This window comes from Platichthys flesus, chromosome 23 (genome assembly GCF_949316205.1).
Source record: "Platichthys flesus chromosome 23, fPlaFle2.1, whole genome shotgun sequence".
In the NCBI taxonomy this organism is placed as follows: domain Eukaryota; kingdom Metazoa; phylum Chordata; class Actinopteri; order Pleuronectiformes; family Pleuronectidae; genus Platichthys; species Platichthys flesus.
Window position 1 is genome coordinate 12,435,738 of NC_084967.1, and position 23,367 is coordinate 12,459,104.

Here is a 23,367-nt window from a genome sequence, read left to right on the forward strand (position 1 = left end):
TCAGTTGTGTGCTTTGAATGTCGGACAACAGAATCCCTCCAGGCTGCTAGATAATTGGCTGTTTGGCATTTGTGTGTGTTCTTTTTTTTTTTTTAGATATCTTTTGCTAGAACATATTCCGTCGCACACAGTGAGTGGTCCTCTTGCGTAACCTGACAGTGCAATTCAATCAGGGCACATGTAGCTTCCCGCTTTAATCAGTGTGATGTGGTCGGTGAGATCCAGTGAAGGGTTTCCAGATGCAGTACATTTTCACACTCTTAAGGGGCAAACTAAAAGATTTACGACAACTTGTCACATCTGTACATCGCATTCCTATGCAATGACCTTATCATTGCATACCTTTTGCTATTGCTACAAAGCCAATGTTAGCATTGATACATTCCTGTCTGTCGTGTAGAGCTGACCAATGCCCTGTCAGTTCCCACAAGCCACGCAACACCCCTACTCTGCTAATTTACATGTGCCTGTAGGACTTCAACATAAAATGCAGGATAATCCAGCAAAATGTTTTTCAAGCTCTTATTTTGGTGGTTCATGGTCATAAATCTATTACAGCTGACCTTCCTGAGTTGTGTTTCATTCAGCCCACTATATATCTGTTGATGTATATATGTGCGTATGCTAACTGCTAACTAAGATTAGGGACATATGCACTTGTTCAGTTTCATCACTGCTTATCTCTGACCCACGTTTTTCCCTTTGTGATTGTCTCAGATATTTAAAAACCACAAAAGTCACTTCAGCGTGGAATCGAACAATCCAGGGGAACTGGTGTCGACGGCTGCCGCGAACATAGAGAAGCTGCTGGCTAACCGCTCCCAAGCCCTAAAGGTCAGTGTGATCTCCTTACACGTAATACTTCTGTGGCTAGAGACTTGACCACTAAGAGCTGTCGATTTCTGTATTTTGAGAGGGGACATGTGGTCCAGTGTGTGTCTCCCTGTAGACAGAGCCCAGGGAGACACACAGCAAGAATCTGCTTCTACTCATTTAACGTCAGGAGCAACGCTGGAACACAGCCACTGCTCCAGGCCGTGCACTGATCCAACACAAGCAGACATCCTCCAGCCAGATGACTTAATTCAAAGTTACCAGTCTGTGGCGTATGTGTGTTGTATCACTTTTTGTCACATAGCGTTTAGAAGCCATGCTAGCAGTATATGCGTAGCTCTAAGGGATTTTGGTCCAGACTATTGCATGGACTGCTGGGAAAGTCCATAAAGTCACTGTGCCCTGAAGATGAATCCTACTAACTTGGTAAACCCCAGAATTGTATTTTTGTACAAGCCTCAATTCAGTCAAGTTAGAAATATAATTTATCTAGTACTTTGTATCAAATAATAACTTAACTGGCAACATCCTCATTAGCTTAATTTGTGTTTAGTGTGAATGAACCAATGTGAAGATGCTAACTCACTAATCAAAGATGATGGACAAGTTCACCATTACCTGCTTGGATATCAGTTTAGTTACTCTTGAGCAGTTTAAGGCTCGCAGTGCTGATTGTGTGGACTATAGACTCCAAATAATGAGAGAAACAATAATAATAACTGAATTTGTATCGTACCTTTTTAATACAATAAAATTGCAATCCAAATCATCAACTTACAAAGGTCAACAAATGAATCGAGCCATATAACCTTTAACTGTTCCTTTGTTTACAATTTACAGTTTCCCCTTCTCGATCAATCTTCCTCGGAGAGCCAGACATACCAAATAAGGGCCTGACAACCTGTTGCTGTAGTTCCCCTCACATTGATCACCCCATCAGTCCAACCGAGCGTATAGTTTTTCCTTAAATCCTCATAACTGCCAGGGGATGAGGGGACAATAAGGTTTTGTGTTGTTGCGTTGCATCGTGGGAGAGGAGCACAACCGCTCGGCGAATTTTTGACGGCAGCCGAATGGAGATGTTACACCACAGGCTCTTTTCTATCAACACCATCTGCTGTTTATTCCACCTGTGCGAGTTAACAGCACTTTGCCCGTACACCATATGCTGATGTTCTTCCTGGTGTACTTCCTCGTCATTGCATGGGCGTCGCAGAGGTGACGTCTCAGCGCGGTGCGGTACGGACCGTAAATGGCGTTCTGCCTAATGAGGTGGAACTGAGCCGGCTTTATGGTAATCGATTCATGCGAGTCACCATAAATAGTCGCGGGATGCACTTAGCTGGATCGTGAACTGAAAAGGACGACTGAGGCATCCGTTATGTTCTTGACCCGACCAACCCTCATCTCGTAGTATTTCTCCGCACTAATTTCGGTATCCTCCCTCCTCTGTTTCCCTATCATGCTTATCTTTCCCCTCTGTGTTTCATCTCTCCCTCTGTTTACCCCTCCGTTCCGTTCGGAGTGGCCCGATGAGTGTGAGAGGAAATATGACGAGTGGAATAGGGAGGGAGAGGGTTGGGAAGTCCACGAGTGCATTAAGCCACACCTCCAACGAGGAAGCAAAAAAAAAAGAGGAGATTGCCCTTGGCAGTTCTCCTATCTGATGGGATCACGGCCTCTTAGTGCAGAATTCAACAGGCAGCTCGGTGCCTGTTTTCACTCTGCAGTGCTTCGACATCACAGCTGTTCTGGCTGAGTCACTGCGTCAGTAGAAAATAACAAAGACACAACAGATGCAGAAAGAAAAAGATATGTTTGCACCATATTCTAGTGGTTAGCTTATTTCCATCTATTATCTATAACGCTTCAGGGGGAGCTGGAACAATCCCAGCTGACAGAGGATGAGAGGTGGGGTACACCCTGGACAGGTCGCCAGCAAATCACAGGTCCAAGAGAAAAACACACTCACATTTACAGCCACAGGGAGAACATGTAAGCTCCCCTCAGAGGAACCCATCAGGTTTTAAACCAGAACCTTCTTGCTGTGACAAGACAATGCAAATGGCATTACCTGAAGTCCCACTGTCCAGTGATGACGCCAAAACATGATGCTTCACCACGTTTTATTGGCCTCAAATAACTAAGGATGTGATGAAGGAACCTCCATTGTCCATGGTCCATGTCCCATCCACTATCATGGAGGAGTTGGGACGTATGACCTCAACTGAAGCCGGCCACCAGCGGGAGATCCATGGTAGTTTCCATGTAACCCTGTGGTTTCAGTGTGTTTGCTGTAGTGTGATGAATTGTCCTACATTTCACAGAATGCACTGTGAGATCTACTATTTCTCATGGACGCAGGGAGTTAAAAGCTTTTCCAGTGTTTCCAGTCTTTCAAACCATCAATATCTGACTGGTTTCCATTGATTGCTGATTGATCTTCATACGATGCATCACAACAAACCAAATATTTAAGGGCTTTATTGTGTGTAAGCTGGATGAATGGTGGCATTTCGCTTTCTCTGTCACTGGGCCAACTTCTCTCCTCTGGCTGTGCTTCCAGACTGTTTACATTGTTTGTGTGCATGCGTGTGTGCGTGTGTGCGTGTGTGTGTGCGTGTGTGTGTGCGTGTGTGTGTGCGTGTGCGTGTGCGTGTGTGTGTGTGTGTGTGTGTGTGTGTGTGTGTGTGTGTGTGTGTGTGTGTGTGTGTGTGTGTGTGTGTGTGTGTGTGTGTGTGTGTGTGTGTGTGTGTGTGTGTGTGTGTGTGTGTGTGTGTGTGTGTGTGTGTGTGTGTGTGTGTGTGTGTGTGTGTGTGTGTTCCCGCACTTGTCAGTGAACACAATCCCAATAGAATGATGGCTGCTGTCATTAACTTAATCAGGGGCCGGCTTGGATTTGCTGTCTGTCAATCTGACATCTGCCCGTTCTGTCGCCTCAATTCAATCGCAGCGTCCTGACGCCGGCGCTCCCTGGACGTGCAATCTCTCACATGTTGGCAGCTGTGGCCACTCAGAGAGAGAGAGAGAGAGAGAGGATTTCCATCACGGCAAACGCTTTATGGCACAGATCAGTTGTATGTCAGTGGGAATAACTGGGATTTATTCATGAAACGTAGATCAATACTTTACCTCTACACTGTCGTATACATAATGTGAGAAATCTTACTTCCCATGAGACAGTGACTATGCTCTTAAGGGGAAGGTGAAAATATCTTCAATTTACTCCAATGAAATCAAATGTAATTCCTTCTGCTGATATTACAACTAAAAGCACAGTGTCAACCTGTGCCCCTGAAAATAGAAGTTTCTACCTGCCCATGCTTTTAATTTGAAGGGATTTGCATCGTGCTCGTGCAGCTACAGAGGTTTCCAGTCGGTTTGGAACAGTTCCACACGGAGCTGAACAGATCCGGTCCAACACAAATGATTAATGGTGACATTTGGCTTCATTTCTCAGTGACCAGTGCCAAATGATTATTGATTCCCAAATCAATTTGACAATTCTGTTTCTATGTTGTTACTTTTTATGTCACTTTTTATGTGGCTTTTCTGCTGCTGAGTTTTACGTGATAGTCTGAGCTGTGGTAAAGTCACTGATTCTTTTAAGATCTTATTTTGTTTGTTGGCAGCGTTCCTCCTCTCGCTGTATCTCCCTGTGCTCCACACTGCTCACATTCTGTCACACGGTTCTTTTGTCACAATAAGAAAAGTCTTTGTCTGGTTTGAACACAGACCTGCACAGTTTCAGCACCTGCTGTCCTCCAGAAAAGACTTCACCCTGAAGGTGTCAGGGTTAAACTCCGTTTGGATCATCGCACTCGTCTGTTTCCACCGTTTCAAGTTAATGTTCACAAAGCGTTGATGCTCTGACTGGGGAGAGATTCTTTTCTAACCAGCCAAGGGCGATCAAAAAGCCTCTTTTATGTTGCGCCACGGGACGGTGGAGCAGCGCTCTGCACCGTCCCCTCACAGCGAGAGGTCTTCTGGGTTCAAACCTCCCGGGTGGTGAGGGCCTTTACCGTTTGCTCCATCTTTTTTTCCACAGTGCAGATACATGCTGGTTTATTGCCGTCTCTAAATTGCCCGTAGGTGTGAGGGTGCAGGGTTGTGTGTGTTTTATATACAGGTGGGTGCTGACCACAATATTCGAAAAGTGGTTGACATTTTTTGTTTTATTTTGTCAGAGAAGGGTGTTGCTGTGTGAATAACCACATGTGCCAGACTGAGAATTATCTCCCACATCTCTTTGATACTTCAGAAGATTAATCTGTTTCCTGAGGCGGCTGCTGTCGTGAATTAGTTTCACTGTGGATTCAAACTCTGGAGATTACAGCTGCTGAATCTTTACAGACACTCCACTTGTGGCTCTGAATGCACAAGTAGACGCGAGCGCCATTACCGTTCTCTAAATTCCTCCTCTTCTTCTTCACTCCTGTCACACATGGTGTTTTGTTTCCCCCTGTTTTTTACTCTGAACTCTCTCCTCCAGCCCCGTCCCTCCAGCCGTTCTGCTCCTAACTCCCTCTTGACTTCCTTTCCCATAACTTCACCCCGATTCTCTGTCACTCCTCATTCCCATTTTCCCATTGTTGCTTTGCCCAGTGTCCCTCCGTCCTCCCTTTATGTCCCATCGTGTTTCTTCCCCTTTACAGATGCGTGTGTGTGTGTGTGTGTGTTTGAATATGGATGATAAATGCTTCTGAAAGTGAAGAAATGTTTCACGTTAAACTGTGATCTCTCTCCATCTCTGAGTCGTCTTTCCTCCTTGAAATATTCAGTCTATTAAACTTGCAGAGAGTGTTTTAAAAACAAAAGTGTTTCATCACATCTTGTTTAGCAAAAGCAGCCAGATGTGAGCACATGTGAGCATATAACAAAAAATACTGACAGTGTTAATGGAAAATTTATTTTATTACATCACAACTCGCTAATCGAGTCTCAGTGTCTATTAAGAATAATAAGTCCCTATTTGCTTTTGGAATGATAGTTTAGAAGAGAGGGGAAAGAGTCGGCTGCAGCCTAATTTTGTTAAAGCATCAAGGATTAAGTGAGAATAACTCTACCCCTGATTTGGGCTTTCTATTTGCATCAAAAAGTATTTAGGTGCAATTGGAAAATCGCAACAGGAAGCCAGTTATTCAGCGTTTAGTGGCCAAATAATTTTTTAGTTAATTCAACCTAATTTTTCAATAAAATTTCACTCAAATATTTGAGCTCACAAACACATTTTCTTTCTTTTATTTTACATTTTAAAACCGACACAAAGAAACCAGACTCATTATCAGAATTTAACATGTACAGCAGTTTAAGACAAAGTAGGAAGTAATATTTACAACTTTAATTTAAACATGCTGCTATTCTTATGATATTATTGAATAACAAAGTGGACAGATTCATGAGCGGGGGCAAAACATTGCAAGTAACATCAACATCAAGCTTTTTGGGGTTTTTATAAATAAAAATGAAAGGGATTGAATTGTTCAAAAGGACTTTACTGCTTCCCCCGACAGTATTGAAAGTTTTTTGTTTGGATGTTTTTCTCTGAGATTTTATTTGACTCAGTTCCTCAGAGTTAAACAAAGTGACAGCAGGATGAAGACGCTGCTCCCCTGCATCGTCTTCCTCCTCGGTTTCTGTCTCCTTGTGTCTGTGACTCAGAGCCTCCTCCACTGTACCATGATGCTCCAGTCGTCTCCATCGTCGGTCTGTCCTCAGCGTACACGCGTGTTGTGTAACAGCAGCTGTGACCTGTCGATTAACTGGGAACTCGCACATCAGAACAGATTGTACACACACGGTCCATTCTGTTAATCACATTGACCTGAGCGTCTCGCCTCTTCAACGATAGCCAGTCCACCCCCCGACTCAGCTCTCATCAATTATTGAGCTGCTCCTCTTAACCAATACTCTTTGATGGAGCCTGTGGTTGACAGGTCATTTCTCCTCCTACGGTGACACAGGCACATATCTCAGATATGTTCATTTATCATACACCGGGGGGGGGGATGTGCGGTGGTGGGAATTTCACCGCTATTTCCACAGAAAATGGCAGAATACACTGCAAAGCTTTCAACTAACCGAGTCATTTTAAAGACAAATCCAAGGTTAAAAGCTTGGTCGTCTTAAATGTGGTGCACTTAGGTCGAGGTAATGGCACTTACTGGTTTCCGCAACAAACCAAATTGTTTAAAAAACAGGTAAAAGTAACAGGTCTACACTTTACACGCTGCCAGGGCCCAACAGGCCTTTTTCATCAACATCCAGGAATTATTCTGTGAGAAAATTGTTGTTGGATCCACCACTTTGTCAGATCTGACCCAGGAGTTAATAGGTTCTTTCCTTTTTCTTCGTCTTCTTCTTCTTCTTCTTCGTCTTCTTCTTCGTCTTCTTCGTCTTCTTCGTCTTCTTCTTCTTCTTCGTCTTCTTCTTCTTCTTCTTCGTCTTCTAAAGCTCCAGTCACTTTTTACATCTGAAATCCTAGCGCACTACAGCGACACATCCTCTTTTATGTCCTTTTGACATTTAAAATCCTCGATCTTCACATCTGACATTCAAAAGCCACGAGGAAGGATCACACCGGCTCAGGATGACCTCGGACCAGAGCAGGACGAGTGCCATGCTGAAAGAGGTCCGTCTGATGCTTGGATCCAAACCTTTACGGATGCCGTGCCCCGCCGAGACCTCCCCCCCCGAGGCAGAGGAGACCGTACTGACCTGAGGAGAAGGTTGTTGTGATTACATTCAAAGAGAATAAGAGAATAAGAAGAACGATATAGGGAAAGCAAAGAGAACGTGGTTATTTCATTCTGTTTTCTTGAGGAACATAAAAAATATAAAAGACCACCCACCAAGGATAGAAAGGAAGGGCTTTGTAAATTGACAAGATTTTATTGAAACCAATGCCATTAGTGACTCTGATGGTTTGTCTGATTTTATATCGATTCCCTTAAACGGTTTATAATCCATTTTCCGTGCAACGGGGGGGGGGGGAGTAGGCTTAGATGGATTTTCAGCATCACGACCAGTCTTCCATTTCTGAGTCCGACCACAGGGAAAAAAAACAGGATGAGCATGTGTGCATGTGGATTCCCCCCAGGTTGAGGAGTTACTGGGGGGAAAAGGCTTTGGCTGTCCACCAAAGTCTGAGCCAGAATTGCTCGGCATTTTTTTTTTTTTTTTTAAATAAAAACAACAGTTGCTTTCCGAACGTGGCCTCTCGGGTAGGTTTGAATCGCGCTCGGCATGCGTCCCTATCGTTAGAAACCCAATTTTCATAATTATGAGTGGGCTGTCGGCATCGGCGCAGAGAGGCAGCTTCGAGCCGGGCCTCGGAACGGGAGGATAATGAACCGAATGTTCCGGGTCCCTCGTGGTGCCACCGCACGGGAGCTGCTTCACTCTCATTGACACCGCGGTCGCCATGCAACGTAAAGGCATCACAAACAGATTCCTCGCTCTCAGTCACGGCTCTCTGTGTGTCGGCCCCGGTGCAAAAATGAGAAAGAAAAAAAAACCTTTCATTCAAGCACCATCGTCCGCCTCGTGTGTTTGACTACCGGGGTCGGGGCGTTCGTTTTTCATTACGCTGTCGGAAAAAAGGACGAGAGCACTTGAGTGGAGCTCGTTAGGGCGCCGTGTTATGTGGTGGTGCGTAATTACAGAGGAGTCACTGATCTCTAGTGTCTGGAAGTGTGTTATTAAACCGACACTGGATGACATGCTGTGAGTCATTAGACACTGCTGTTAAAGCCCTAATCACAGAGCAGACACACACACACACACACACACACACGCACACACACTCTCACTAGCCTCCCTCGCTCACACGTTCTTTTATTAAGTTGTAGAATAAAAAAAAACGAAAACAGTTTCTCCTCTTATGCTCAAACATCACAAGCAACAATTACTTTTATTCAATTTTGTTTATTTGTGTGAATAAACCGAATACACTGGTCCCTGTGGTCACGGTCACTTCACGCGAGCATCTCCAGCCGTAGTGCTGCTGTAACGCCACGTCTGAAATTGCTGATCGAACAACATAAATCTTCTGCTCCTGTCACATCTCCAGGAGTTATTATCGGCAGCTGGCTTATGCTGATGGTTTCCCGGGCTGGAGCGGAGTGGGCTCAGTGGGAACTATTATCTATACTGTTCGTGGTCTCCAGACAGTAAATTATGAACTGCTGCTGTCTGCCGCTCAATTTGCAAAAGCAGAGTTGGAAAATTTAGTGCTGTGGGTATGGAAACTAATAATTAATTAAGGGGAAAATAAATGGTAAATATATAAATACACACATATTATTTGGTTGAAACCCCCAAAAAATGTGCGTTTCATTTTCATTGCAAGTCTTGAGATGTTGTCGTTTGTGTGTGTGTCTGTGTTTGTGTGTGTGTGTGTGTGTGTGTGTTTGTGTCGTGCTACCCAATCAAGTGATTGTTCAGTAAAATATCGGAAAGCATTGGAAAGTGTTCACCTAATTTTAAGATATTCAGTTTAATATGATGTAAAACAACGATAAGCAGGGATTTCCTAAATTTTTTTTTTTTCTTGACTGTGATGATGAGACCCATGATGATTAATCACTTTTAGCTTTCTATTGGACCATGGACCCATTATTAATAGTGACCATTGAAAACCACTTACAGCAAAGTGGCTTCACGTCAAATCTGTACTTTTCTCCGGGATCGTATCTATTTGCCTTTTTTTTTGTATATATATACGGTGTCCAGACTCATCTCTGTATACATCTTAGATTCAGGATCATACTTCACAGACCTCGAGCCAAAGTGGACCAACTGCTGCCAACTGCCATGAGCCAAGTGCTCCAACATATTTAAAAAAAACGGCAACAATAGCCACATTTAGCAGAGAGGGGGCCGAGCACAGCAGCTGACAACAGAGACAGTTTGGCACATTGTAGTTTTTACAACTTCTACACAAACAAAATGGAAAGGAATTCTTTATCGTGATGCTACATTCTGCATATACGTAAACCAATGAGAGTCGTGCATTGAAACGTAGGAAATATTTTAGGTTGTGCAAACACACATTTGTCCCTCCCACAAAAAAACATGAATATTTGATGGATATGATGCTGTGGAAAAAAAGTTGAATCTGCGAGACACAGTGTGTGTGTGTGTGTATTTTGGTCACTGATGACCTGTGATTTATCACCACTTCTTGGTTTGTTTGTGTGTCTGTGTGTGTATGTGTGTGTGGCGGGCTAGTGTGAGCCCAGCTGTCGAGCTGTTTTGTGTGTGTTGCTGCTTTGTGTTTGTCATCTCTGTTGTCCTTATCAGACACGCACGCATACAGAGAGGGAGTGTTAATTTGATGTGACTCACTCATTACTGGTATGTGTGTGTGTTTAGTTCCATTCAGGCTCACACAGCAGCAGTTGTGTACAGTTTACATTGTTGTGTTGACTTTTTGTCGTCTGCAGAGTTTTAGACCTTTCCCTCCTGACGTATCGACAGCAGCTCGGCGTGATGAGATGAAACAAATCAAAATGTGTTTGTAATCGCTGGCAGTAAATCCTTTCTTCAGGTCATTGTTGCCAAACTACTGCTGCAGCTCTGTCGCACTTACAGTGGTGTTAAAAAGGGACACCTTTGAGCCTATAGTGTCTCGATGTGGGCCGGCTGTTGTTGCTGGTGGCGAGAAGGCAAAGGGCCCAAACAAACCGTGATCTTAAAACGGCCAAATTCCAGGGTAATAAAAAGTTTGGCATCAACTTTGAGTCCCGGCGACGTACAGTAAATCTGCGTGCACGTGCAGAGCCGCGTCTCGCCGCCGCCGGCCGAGCACAGCTGTGATCGGGAGTTGCTCGTAGCCAGCTGGCTCAGAGATCGCGTGCCGGAGCAGGTGGATGGAGAGAGACTAGCACCACTTCCACAGAGGTGGTGGGACGGTGACGGCTGCTTCCTGAACAAAGGAGCGGGGTTACAGCAAAGAGGGTTAACGTGTCAACCTGCTCGTGCCTGTTTTATTTCCTGGGTCTGAGTGTGTGTGAGTGCAGATGTATATCTCCCTCTCTCTCTCTCCCTCTCTCTCTTACCCTCTCTGCCTCCCTCGCTCTCCCCCTCTCACCACCCTCCTCCGGGCTCCCTACAGGCTGAGCAGGATAGATCCGACTAAAGTGCTGCCAGTCACAACAGCAGATGCTCATGTTTCCTTTGCTCTCCCGAACCTCCCCACACATCAGTAAGATGGCAGGTGTGTGTGTGTATCTGTGTGTGTGTGTGTGTGTGTGTCCTAGCAGGACTGGATGCTCTAATCACACTGCCAGGATTGTGTGTCTCGATGGGAAGCGTGTGTTTTACGGCACATCTTTGTGCGTTGCTTACTAAACGCAAAGTCAGGCGAGCTGCAGTAAATCATTATTCTGTGTCTTCACATCACAGGCGTGAAGCTCAGGGAAACTTGTGTTCCGTATGTTTGCGTGTGTGTGAGGAATTGAGCTGTTTACTTTCAATCCCTTATCCTCTTCCTTCTTCACATTTGTAGCAGATGATCCAGTTAATCACATGTTGCTTTCTTGGTTTCCCACATAATTACTTTTTCCAACCGGCAGCTCAAAAAGATTGAGTCTGTTTTTTATCCTAACATAGATGAGAATCACTTTATTGTCAGACAAATTATACTCAAATGCATAATTTTCTGGATGAGAAACTCCGATTCTTTTATTGCCAGAGAGTCTCAAACCTGCACAGCAGCAAACAGCAGGCGCAGATCCTCCTCATTATCAGCCCCTCAATGTGCTCTCACGAGTCACTGCTGCTGCCTGCTGACATCAGAACATTTAATGGCAGCTCGTTAGCAACTTTGTAATTATTTCACCGTGATTATTTATTCTAATTACTTCTCCGCTCCTTTGGCATTTGTGTTGTATTGTGACTTATTAGCTGATGTGTGTTTTTACACGACACCTCCGTGTACCTGTGAGTGTGACACCCTGACACCGTTCTCCCATGTGATGCTCACACTTTATACAAGCAGCTGGAATACTTATTGTTCACGTTTATATTCATAAGCTCTTTACTTGTTGCAGCTAGTAAAATAAAGTTCTACTTGGATGTGGTTACCATCAGTGTTGGGATGTAACAAGCACATTTACTTAATTACATTGCTCGAGTAAATTTTTCATGTATTTGTACTTGAGTCGATTTTATTTTGAGGTACTTTGAATTTTCACTCCCCTTCACGTATCTGTATTTTCCATTCTACTACATTTTGCGTTTCATGATCACGATATTTTTTTATAACGAGACAATAACGAGGGGAATCGGTTAATTGGTCCAATCAGGCATTGATTACCATTTGACTCCGCCTCCTGCAGCAGCATCACTGACGGGGAAATACTTGGGATGATTTCCGAAGAGGCTGAGTAATGAAAAAACTACTTTTAGTGTATTTGAAAACGAGTACTTTTACTCAGGAACACCTTGGTTAACTTGGAAATAGTTTTGATTCAACACTTACATCACAACTCGATGATGTATCCTCGCTAAGTGCTCTAGTTTTTCCTTCGTAAACCTCCTGGTCCTCCTTTTAAGCTGCTTCGACCCTTCAGAGTAAACTAACCTTGATGGTTTGTAACCACAGGATCACATGAGTACTTTGTTAAGATTGATTGAAACACACAACCAAAAGTTTCTCTGTGCCACTAATAACCTGACTGGAAACTGACAGGATATTCCCATCCGGTTTGTGCAGCTCGGTGAAACTACACAACATCTGCAAAAAGGCATCAAGACACGACTTGGAAAATACTCAGCAGAGAAATGCTCTTGCGGTGTTTGCTCTAAAGTCTAACGTTGTGATTTGACAGCTGGTGGCCAACTGGGAGCGCGTGCACACAGAAATGTCAATTAAATGTAGCCCAATTACTCCCCCCCCCCGAGTGACATGTGCCATCTTGCTGATACACACGCCACCACACGCCAACATGGTGAAGCTTCCCTCCGCACAGACGCCCAGCTCCGGCTCACCTTTGCTCCTTTGCCAGCGCCAACAACCTTCATGAGAAACACTGAGCGGGGGGGCCGCCAAGGGGGTAACCGTGTTTCAGACCACACGCGTGTCGGCTTTCCCACCTCCCAGCATGCATCACGGGGCGACCTGGTGCTATAACGAGTGATCTGAAGCCAGATCCGAGGGAGGGGAAGATTTCATTATCAAGACGCTGCCTCGGTGCCTTTTGATTATAGAGTGAGGGTTTGACATTTTAAAAGGAAAGAGGAACAGAGGGATCTTAACCATCAGCTTCGTTCCTGCTGTGAATCTCCATTTCATCCAATGTTATATGTTTGGAGTCACTGAGTTTATGTTTTCTACTACTACTGAACCAATTTTCTTAAAACTTGATGCATAATGTATCTGTATCTGTAATCATATTATGAGGCAACAGTAATATCTCTAGTATGAGTAGAAATATCAACTTGGTGTCATGTTCAAAGTCTGATTTTGCACCAAACCCTCTCAGTGATCGGTCTTTGTTCTGCTTTTTCTGATTCTCGTGACGTTCTTATTAATTCAATAATTCATTTTTTCAGCCCCCTCCCCTTCTCCTCCCGTAAATGAGTTTACTCCTGCCATCACATCTCCTCCTCTCTTCCTGTTTGACTCGGAGCCCTTTGTGCCACGCACACACGGGCAGGAAGTGCTGGATTTGATATTGGAGATTTCCCAGGGGAAATTAATAGTACAGTGCCTATCTGGACTAGGTAGAGATTAAAAGCTGGGCCCATTATAAACCCATTAACCTAGTCATTAAGACCAGATCTGGGAGAAGATGGAATGGGGGGGGTTTTGCTAATTTTAGTGTCACAGCGTTGGTCCTAATTCGCCCCAGCTGCAGCGAAGAGGAAATTAGGAGTTTTCCCTTAAATGCACTGTTCCTGCATCAGCAGCACTTATAGCCTGACTGCACGTGTGATATTTAATAATTCATATTTGCTTAATTTTAATCAAATATTTACATACCCATTCAATCAGTGCATGTATACGCTTCACTTTTTCTATCACCCATCATACAATTTGGGTTCAGTGTCTTGCCCAACGACACTTCGGCAGCTGGAATAGATAACCCGGAGCTGGAATAGATAACCCGGAGATCAAAACATTGCCTTGCTGGTCAGTGGTCGACCCGCTTTGCCTCCTGAGCCGCAGCCGCCCACAACAAGCTGCACGTAACTCAGTGGAGTTAGAAATCTGCAGAGTGAATGTTGGGGTCAATGCTGTTGTTATGATGATCAGAGTCGTAGAGCCGTAAAGTCTTAAGAGGAATATTAAACATGGACTAACATACTTTCTCCCCCCCCCCCCCCCACTTCTCTCTTTTCCTCTCAGCGGCTGGCGATGGAAGCGGAGAAGTTTCAGATGGAGCACCAGTGGCAGGGCGACAGCGAGGTGAGTGAGCCCCGGTCTGATCCGTTCATTAACACACACACAGATCAACTGGTGCCATGACCTCTGTTAAGAGGAGCGAGGGGCGGGGAGGGGCGGGGAGGGGCGCTCATGCTCCGATATGAATCTCATAATCCAACGGCAAATCTCATTAGAGTGACAGTCAGGCTGTAATGACTTCATGCAAGATTGAATTTCATTATTGTGCATAATTGGCAGAAACACCCAGGCATGATGATGAACATGCACGCGGCTCACTCGCCGACTTTCTCCATTAACCCATAGTATTAAGAAGGCATTAGAAGCCAATGTAGAGCAAATAATATGAACCCACTATGGCTCGTTCAGTTACTTTGCTTGATTGCAGCCCCCCCCCCCCCCCCCCCCCCTCTTCCACAACGGCAGCCTCCTCCGGGGAGTTGCAGCGAGAAAAAGGCCTCAAGCTTTCTGGAGCTATTAAAGAAATGACTAATGATTATATATGAACATTCACTGATGGAAGAACTTGAAAGAAATTCAACTTCTCCATTTAGTCTATTAGCTTGGAGAGGGGGGGGGGGACGTCCTCGGTGTTATTTGCCAAATCTTAATGACTCTTTTCCATTAGAAGTTCCACATCAGTCAACTTCTTGGGCTGAGGAACCAGGGAAAGAAATGTTCTCTCTGAGGACAGATTCGTTTCCACTGCATCGGTCGCTGAGTTTCATAACTATAAATTATTTGGTTAATTTCTATTCCTGAACCAATTAAACATCTCTCATTGCATTGTAATTCGGCTTGGATGTGAAGTGGTGGGTTGGAACAAAGTACATTTAGCTCAGTATTGTACTTATGTGAGTTTTTCATGTATCTGTAAATGTATCTTCAGGTACTAGGTACAAGTAATAGGCTACACTCAGGTACTTTTTAATACTTTAAGTTTATTTAAAAGTTAGTGTGGTACTTTTATTTGTAATTTCACAAACATTCTCAGTTCTCCCTCCTCCTCTGTAGTTTTGTCACGCAGGGAATTCATTTTCATCAGTGTTGTGGTAAATTAGGAAAATTAGTAGATTCCACTTAAAAGAGAAATGATTGAGTATAAAAACATCTGGAGTGTTTAATGCCGTGTTAAACCTCAGAAACTGTTATCTTCTAGTATTTGATTTTTAAGAGCCAAGTGGAATGAGACGGAAGATCCCCTCACGATGCACAGACCATTGTCGTCATCAGGTCTAAAACAGAATGTGTCCTTTATGTGGAACCACAGCTGGACTCTTACTTCAGACAGTGCTGTGTCTGTAGCATTAAAGAGGCTCATAAACACCGTGCACATGTGTACAGTGTTTTTAATGGAAACAGGCTGCCAATTTATCCTAGAATAAACATTTAGCATGAAGCGAGGGCATCCACATTTTCTTTAATGTGAAACTACATCTCAGCAATGTCCTCACAACCTTATACACAGATGTGAAACAGATTTTAAAGATCATCCTGACACCTGATGTCCATTAAAAAAACCATTGACTTAGTTTTTGTGTCATAGTAAATCGTGTGCATTTTTTTAAATCAAGTAGAGTGAATGTGGGAGGTGTGTGGGTGTGTGCGCGTGTGCGTCTGTTCTCTGTCACCTCTGATAACTGGGCCAGTTCTGCTGGGCACCTTCTCCCTGCTGACTTTAAACACTTAAAAAGCTGTGACTGCTGCGACAGAGCCACACGCCGGCCTGTGTCGGTGCATCATTACTGTTGCTATTTATAAAAGCACAGTCCAGCTGCTGCACAGAGAGGAAGGCCATCGTGTCGCCATGTTGTATACCACATTCAAAGTTCCTCTTGTGAGATAAATAGACTTTCATGTATGTCCCAAAGTTAATATTGCACATATTTGACTTTGTATTTGAAGTGCGGAAAAAACTGTGATACTGGAAAACATTCTCGAGAAGCCAGCTGCTGTGAAATAAAAGCAAACATGTCCCTCGGGAACCGCCACTAACACCAAGAGCTTCCCCAAGGATGACCGGATACGTCCCCCCCCCCCCCCTCTCCCACAGCCGACCATTTAAGAGATGAGTGCAAACGTCGGTTCTACAAGAACTCTTACAAGTCCATATGGGCCCCAACACCTGGACCTGTGGCTGAAACAGCACGTCACAGGAACGGGGGAGGCGTATGCTTTTTGGCACAGTTTACTCATCTCTCGTAGTGAGCTAATCACACACTGTTTAAGCGAAGGGTGCGGGGGGGGGGGGGGGGGGGGGCGGCGGGAGGAGTTGCCGCCCTGTTGGCTCGCGGCTCCAGAGGCGGGAGGCAGGTGCTGGGGAGTAGGTGCCGCTGTGGCTCAGGGGCGTTGGACATCTTTATTTAAAGAGAATAAAGGGAATAGCAAAATAATGAAAAGAAATAAGTGAAGATTCAATATCAACGTAAGGGAATGTAAAAATAGTAGCGTAGTATAATAGTAGAGTAGCAAGAGAAACTACCTAAAAAGGCAGAAACCATATTTAAGAAATGTTTTAATAAAGTTGACTTCTATACTTTGATCCATGTCCTATTCACTAACAGCAGGTGGAGGTCAACACGCTTTGGCTTCCTCCATCTTTATACACAGTCTATGTTCCAAGGTGTGTCGATGTATCACAACCTCACTGTCCGCTGAATTTGGTCAAAAGTTTTTTATGTTTCTTTTAATGATTTCTGTTTTCTCAGTGTTGTCACTAATGTTTTCTCTCTCAACATCCTTGCAGATCGACAAACTTATTTACTACAACGCCAAAGATGACGTGAGTACAACTGGATTTCACCAGTCTGATATTACACAAAATATCCAGCCCTAAAGATTATAAGTAGTATCAGATTTTATTGATGGCTATAAGCCTCCTCTATATATTGAAATCATTAAATTGGAGTATATATGTGTATTATAATTTGTATCCATACTGTAATCAGTTACATTTATGTGTATAAGGTGCAGTATTTTGTCTGTATGGGAGCCAGTGCATGTTCAGGGGCCCCTCACTCAGGAAGCAGGAGAATGCGTGAGACACTGGGAGCGTGTCCCCTGGCCTCAGACGTCATCTGTCTGCTCTGATAAACAGGGATCAGCATCTAGTTCCTCTCCGCTGTCCCAGTGGGAGAGAGCCACACACCCACAGCACACGTATGTCACAACGCATTTGACTGACAGGCTCCGTTCGCCCCTCTTCCCTCCGTCTCTCTCTCTCCGCAGATGCCTCGGTTTCTGTTTCACTGCCCAAATTTGTGGGATTCAGTTGCTCAGTCTTTATCCGTCAGTGGTGACATTTCCAGTGGATGCTGCACACTGACACCTTGTCATTCCCAGTAACCGGGGAACTGTGTGTTAACAATCTGATGCTAGACACTCACCCTCCCAGATCCCTCTTAAGCCCCAAAAAAGAAAACAACCTTCCATGTCAGTTTCAGATCCAAAAAAAACTACAAGTTGTGTTTCTTTTCCGCAGATGAATCAGACGGAGAAGAAGAACCGCTACGTTCCGGATGATTTCGAGGTCGACCCCGACTTCAAGCGCCTCGTCTCCTACAACACCACCGCCGTCCACATCCCCACGGATATATACGAGGGCTGTAAGTTGAAACCTCGCTCCGCAACCCTCTCTTATAAATAGTATTACATAGCAGCCACCTCCACCCACCCTGCTCCCTGTCCCATATTATCGCCGTCATCACTATGTTCAGTATCTACTGTACGTTCCCGTGATGTGGAGCTCAGCGCCCCCCCCCCCCTTCCCCAAGGCACTGTCTGCGGTGGAGACAGTTCCACACAGAGGCCGTTCTGGTCTAAATATAGCACGGATACCAACAAGCCAATGGCCAGTTCACTCGAGCCCCCTCTTTACCCCGGTCACCAGCTGCTCCTTTCCCTCCCGCCCATCGCTGACCTCGCTGACCTGCTCGGGACACATGCAGAGAATGTCAGTGCCCGAAAGGCCTTTTTTTCACAATGTTCTTTATTGTGAAGTTATTTTGGCTTGTTCTAATATGTTGACGTCTTTCTTTTCATCTTGTAAAAATTGTGCTGTGGATCAGGATTATGTAAAATACTGCAGAAATGGTTTTCTAAGAGACGTTGTGGATCAGGCTGAAGGAGTGGATCCAGGAATGTTTCATCACCTCCTTTAGAATTTAAATGAATGGATTTCTAATGAAGGCATATTTAGGGAACCGATATTTATGAGTGTGTGCAGTTTGGTGCATCTTGATTTAATGTAAGGGAACAGATGGGGGCCCAATCAATTTTGGTGATTTGGATAAACCCGTGGATCTAGGAATGTTTTATGATTTCTTTTGAATATGGAAAGATGGACCATTAGCCTTGGCGTTGGTTTGTGGTCTCCGTTCCCTCTTTGCAAAGGTGAATATGCTAACACGTGCTGCATTCAGAAATAGAAGGCATATTCATGCGTTTTCTATCTGCTGCCGCTATGTGGTATAATTACACTTCTCTCACATTAAGCAGATCTAAAGTTAGAGCTCTAACTTCACAGGGACGACCGTCGGCCCCTCCCTGCTGGAGCCTTTCCCAGCATGCACTGGACATAATTGGACACTACCCTCTATGACTTAACAATGCCAAATGCAAAACAGACATTACTGTAGGACGGATGGCAGCAGGGCTAGTGGCTTTTGCATGACTTTGTAACTCAGGACAACACTGATAACAGAATAAATGAAAGGTCCTGTTATCTTTAGGGTAAAATGAAAAGTTTTTTTAATGCAAGATTTGAATGTTTTGCAGTGTTGAATGATTGTTTTAGTTTGTGATTGGTCGTGAAATTGCCTCTGTTCAATTCTTTGGTATCGGTCTTAACAGTAATATGTTAAACAGGCTTCACCAGGCGATATAAACATGGATGACTGACTGTGTACACAAACAGGAGCAGAACATACTTACCCCCACACACACATACACGGACAAACAAACACACTCCCTCAGGGTTCTGAGCCTCTTATTCTAGGACACTGAGGAGCACGGTGACAGGCATGAAAGGATCATGTCTTGATACGCACTCGCATAAAACATGCAGCGCAGGTCATGTCCTTCCATGCATACTCCGTCACACACACACACACACACACACACACACACACACACACACACACACACACTAAGTGTGGTGGAAAAGAGGGTTAGCAATAAGAAGATGCAGACTCGTTTGACAAAAATTCCCAACAGCATGAAGGGAAATTTGTAATGAGACAGAAGAATATATGTGACTATTAAATTTGAAATTAACGAAAACATTTTGTTTATTGCAGAAACAATGTGCAGCTGTGATAACTTTTTATATAAAAACGTAACTTTGTAGTACAAGTTCAATATATTTGGTTGTATTTGTGTTTTTATTTAAAGTAATATATACTAAGGTTTATGGTTAAACTGTAAAATGTTAAACCTCAGTTTCTCCTCTTAGGAAATCGATTTCACTCACTAATATCAGCCATCAAACATCCATATTATTCAGGCTGCAGTAAAAAGGCTTTGTTCAAATAGTTTAAATGATCGTTCCACATGTGACCCCTCATTTGTTGGACTCCTCACAAACGAAGCAGGCATCAAACTTCCCTTCAAACGCAGACGCACGGCATCGGCTAATGGCTCCCTGGCTTTGATTGAGCATTCAATATCAATTTGTCTAATGGCCGCGACAGTGGCTCCGCTAAATGCGGTGGCCTGGGTCACGTGGCTCTAATGCCTTTATACAGTGAGTGAGTCATTGCAGGCGGCCCCTCTGTGGGCAGAGCGACCGGAGCCTCTGACTGTGACACGTTCTCCCCGTCGCCAAATGCACTCGGTTGTTTTTACAAGCAGCAGCTGTAATGAGCTGGAAGAGAGGAACGTTACCGGGGAAGTTCATCAGGGACTGGGTCTCACCTATTCACTTTCTTTCTTTCTTTCTTTCTTTCTTTCTTTCTTTCTTTCTTTCTTTCTTTCTTTCTTTCATTAGTTTGGTCGTTCTGTCTGTCTGGCTCATATTAATTTAACTTTCTGATATTGGGGAGAACAGGTTGTTAAATAAAACACACACAATTGTTCTGTACTGTGACTATGTCTGTTAGTAAAGTGGGTCAAGGTAACACATCTGGAAGCTGAGCAGGTGTTGCCCCCCATCTCTGTCTTCCTTTCTCTCTCTCTCTCTCTCTCTCACTCTCACTCTCTGTCTCACTCTCACTCTCACTCTCTGTCTCACTCTCACTCTCTCTCACTCTCTCTCTGTCTCTGTCTCTGTCTCTGTCTCTGTCTCTCTCTCTCTCTTCGTTCTTCCTCTCTCGTCCTCTCGTCCTGTCTTTCTCTCTCTCTCTCTCTCTCTCTCTCTCTCTCTCTCTCTCTCCTCTCTCTCTCTCTCTTCGTTTCTTCCTCTCTCGTCCTCTCGTCCTGTCTTTCTCTCTCTCTCTCTCTCTCTCTCTCTCTCTCTTCGTTTCTCCCTCTCTCTGTCTCCAGGATGGGCTGCCACATTGATGCCACTCCGGCCGGCTAGCGTTGCCATGGCAATGTGTATTCGAGTGTGAGTGATTGTGCATTAGAAGGAGAGACACACACACACACACACACACACACAACAGACACACACACACACTTGGGCACGCCCTGGTGTTCTGTCTTGTTGTACGGAGGGAGGACTGGTAACTTGATTAGGGGACACTTTGTCTAGACAAGACGGGCGTCCTTGTGGCTTTTACTGATTCTCAAGGAGAGACGTGTCGTCCTCCTCTTCCTCTTCCATCGGGGGGGGGGGGGGGGTCGACTTTCTTCGCCGCCACGTCCTTCTCCTCCCTCAGTTTTCCTTTTTAGTTCCTGTCCTCTTTTTGCTCTTTTTCTTTCCTCTCCACCATCCTCGCTCTCCTCGTCCTCCACTACGTCTCCTAACCCCAATCTCCTTCCTGTCCTCCCCTCGTCCCCCGCTCCACTTTATTAAGCGTATTAGTCGGGGGGTGCATGGAGACAAGTGTGCCACTCTCTTTCTCCCCCGCATCAGTCCTGCTGATTGGAATCTACTCTCCCCGCTGATCCAGTGTGGGTGGTCAGACCGAGATTCATTATCCTGTGTGTGTGTGTGTGTGAGTGCGTGCACAGAGGAGATGATATCAGAGAGTGTGTGTGTGTGTGAATGTGTTTCAGGGACATAGAAACACTTGTGTTGTCAGTGAGTGTGTGTGTGTGTGTGTCACATCACACGCACCTCCTGTACTGTATATGGATCTCACGGCTGTGTGTGCGTGGCTTCGGGCTCGTTAGGCAGATCGGCGTGGACGCGATCCGAGGGGATGAGCGGGGAGCGCCGCGGGCCCTGGCAGGAGATCCGACGCTCGTCTGATGCCCGTTTGCATCGACTCCGTGTGGCACCTGTCAGCCCGAGACACACACACACTGTGACGTTCCCAGATACCGTGACACTGTGTGTGTGTGTCTGTGTGTGTGTGTGAAGCGTGTCGAAGTCGCGGCCCCGATGGCAAAGCTCACAGCGTACAAATTGATTTTCTCTTCCCTTTTTGCACTCTTGTGCCACTTGACACACGTCCCATTTCATTTACAACGCTGGCTGACAAACTCTGAGGTATCTTCATCTCCATCTCTCCACGTTCCCCCCCTCCACTTCTCTCCCCCATCTCCACCATCACGTCTGCAACCTGTGTCCTTGTGACAAGTTGGCTGCCGTCCCAGGATGTTCTAATCAGCTGATTGGGATGTGAGGTTCTCCTCCATGCCACAAACTTCACAAAGTTTCTTCCTTGTAATCCAGTTTATCCTTCATAGAGAAATACATATTTCTAGCAGTGTCACTCACTGCACTGATTAATTATTTCCAATGAATGAATAACCAATATTTTCCAAGGGGAAACTTCTGACTGACATTGATTCTTGGGGCTGAGGCTGATACAGAGAGTAAACATTTCGTATACTTCTATATAAAATAAGCAATGATTACAAATATGATGTTATCAAACCGTTATGATGAAGAAATATAATTGAGGCTTGATATTTTGCGGTTTAACCATAAACTCTATGAGCTTATGAAACATACTTTTCTTAACGTAAAATGTAAACATGAATGCACAACAATGTCATATGCAATGACAATGAAATTCTTACTTAAATAAAGATTAAGCACCACAAGAGAGATTATTAATAAATAAATAAATATGTGCATATCTGCAAACAAAATGTCTTTGAAAGCCTCATATCGGTCATTCAATAAATCAGTAATCTTCCTTTTGTGACTTTGTGATCTATGTGTTTGTGTTTTGTGCGAGTCAAACCTAAATAACCAAAAATACAATTCCTAATCTTCATATATGTTAGTGTGTGTGTGTGTGTCTCCCTTTTACACTCTTCATCTTCCTCTTCCTCTGTTTGTAAAGGCAGCGACCGCATCCTGTTTTTTTTTTTATAAGCATTCAGGCCTTAGATAACATTGGATCGAGTCCATCCCACTGGACTGCAAACCCAGAATGTTAACATGACGTAACGGGAGAAATATGAACTTTAAATAATGTCTGAAAAGAGCAGACACAGTGAAATAGTGAAACATCTAATGTCCCGGAGCGACAGCTCAGCTGGGGTCAACCGTGAAGTTCAGACACCTCCAGCTCTCTGCAGTTTACAGGTCTCGTTGTCCCCTGTGTCACATTTAGTACTTTTTCTCAACTACTTATTTCTTTTTCGCTGTAAATTAGAAAAACAAACCGGTCCCGTCTTGTCTGGGTCAGTAGGATGAGACAATTTGTGTTCTGCAGGAGTTGTGAGTCCACAGTAGCTAGGATGTGACTTGATCTTGATTTTTTTTTTACCTTGAAGTGTCGACTCTGGGAAATCCAGTCGTTTGTTGTGTCTCTTAATGGTGAACAATGATTTACTAGATACATATCGACGACAAAGGTGAAGCCCAAGCAGCTTTACCGCCCTCTAGTGGCTTGTTGCAACATTGGTCATAAACCCTGTCTCCTCCTTGTTAGCAGATGGGACATGGACCAAACTTAAAAATCTAATTTCACACCAATTTGGTTGTTTTAAAAATGAGAGGAAACGTCATGATTGACAGCTGAGACTGCCTCGTGATTGGTCGAGCGCGTGTATCGGTGGAACCTCGACACCACAGCCTCCAA

The 23,367-nt window shown here is 44.5% G+C and overlaps 1 protein-coding gene across 1 annotated transcript in view; it reads left to right on the plus strand.

Moving 5' to 3' along the window:
* cacna2d1a (calcium channel, voltage-dependent, alpha 2/delta subunit 1a) overlaps window positions 1-23,367 on the plus strand; it is a 74,625-nt gene that overhangs the window by 15,235 nt on the left and 36,023 nt on the right. Inside the window, exons 3-6 of the mRNA XM_062382535.1 lie at window positions 718-834; window positions 14,189-14,248; window positions 16,971-17,006; window positions 17,706-17,829. Of these exons, the coding sequence (XP_062238519.1) occupies window positions 718-834; window positions 14,189-14,248; window positions 16,971-17,006; window positions 17,706-17,829 (337 nt within the window). The remainder of the gene's footprint in view (window positions 1-717; window positions 835-14,188; window positions 14,249-16,970; window positions 17,007-17,705; window positions 17,830-23,367) is intronic.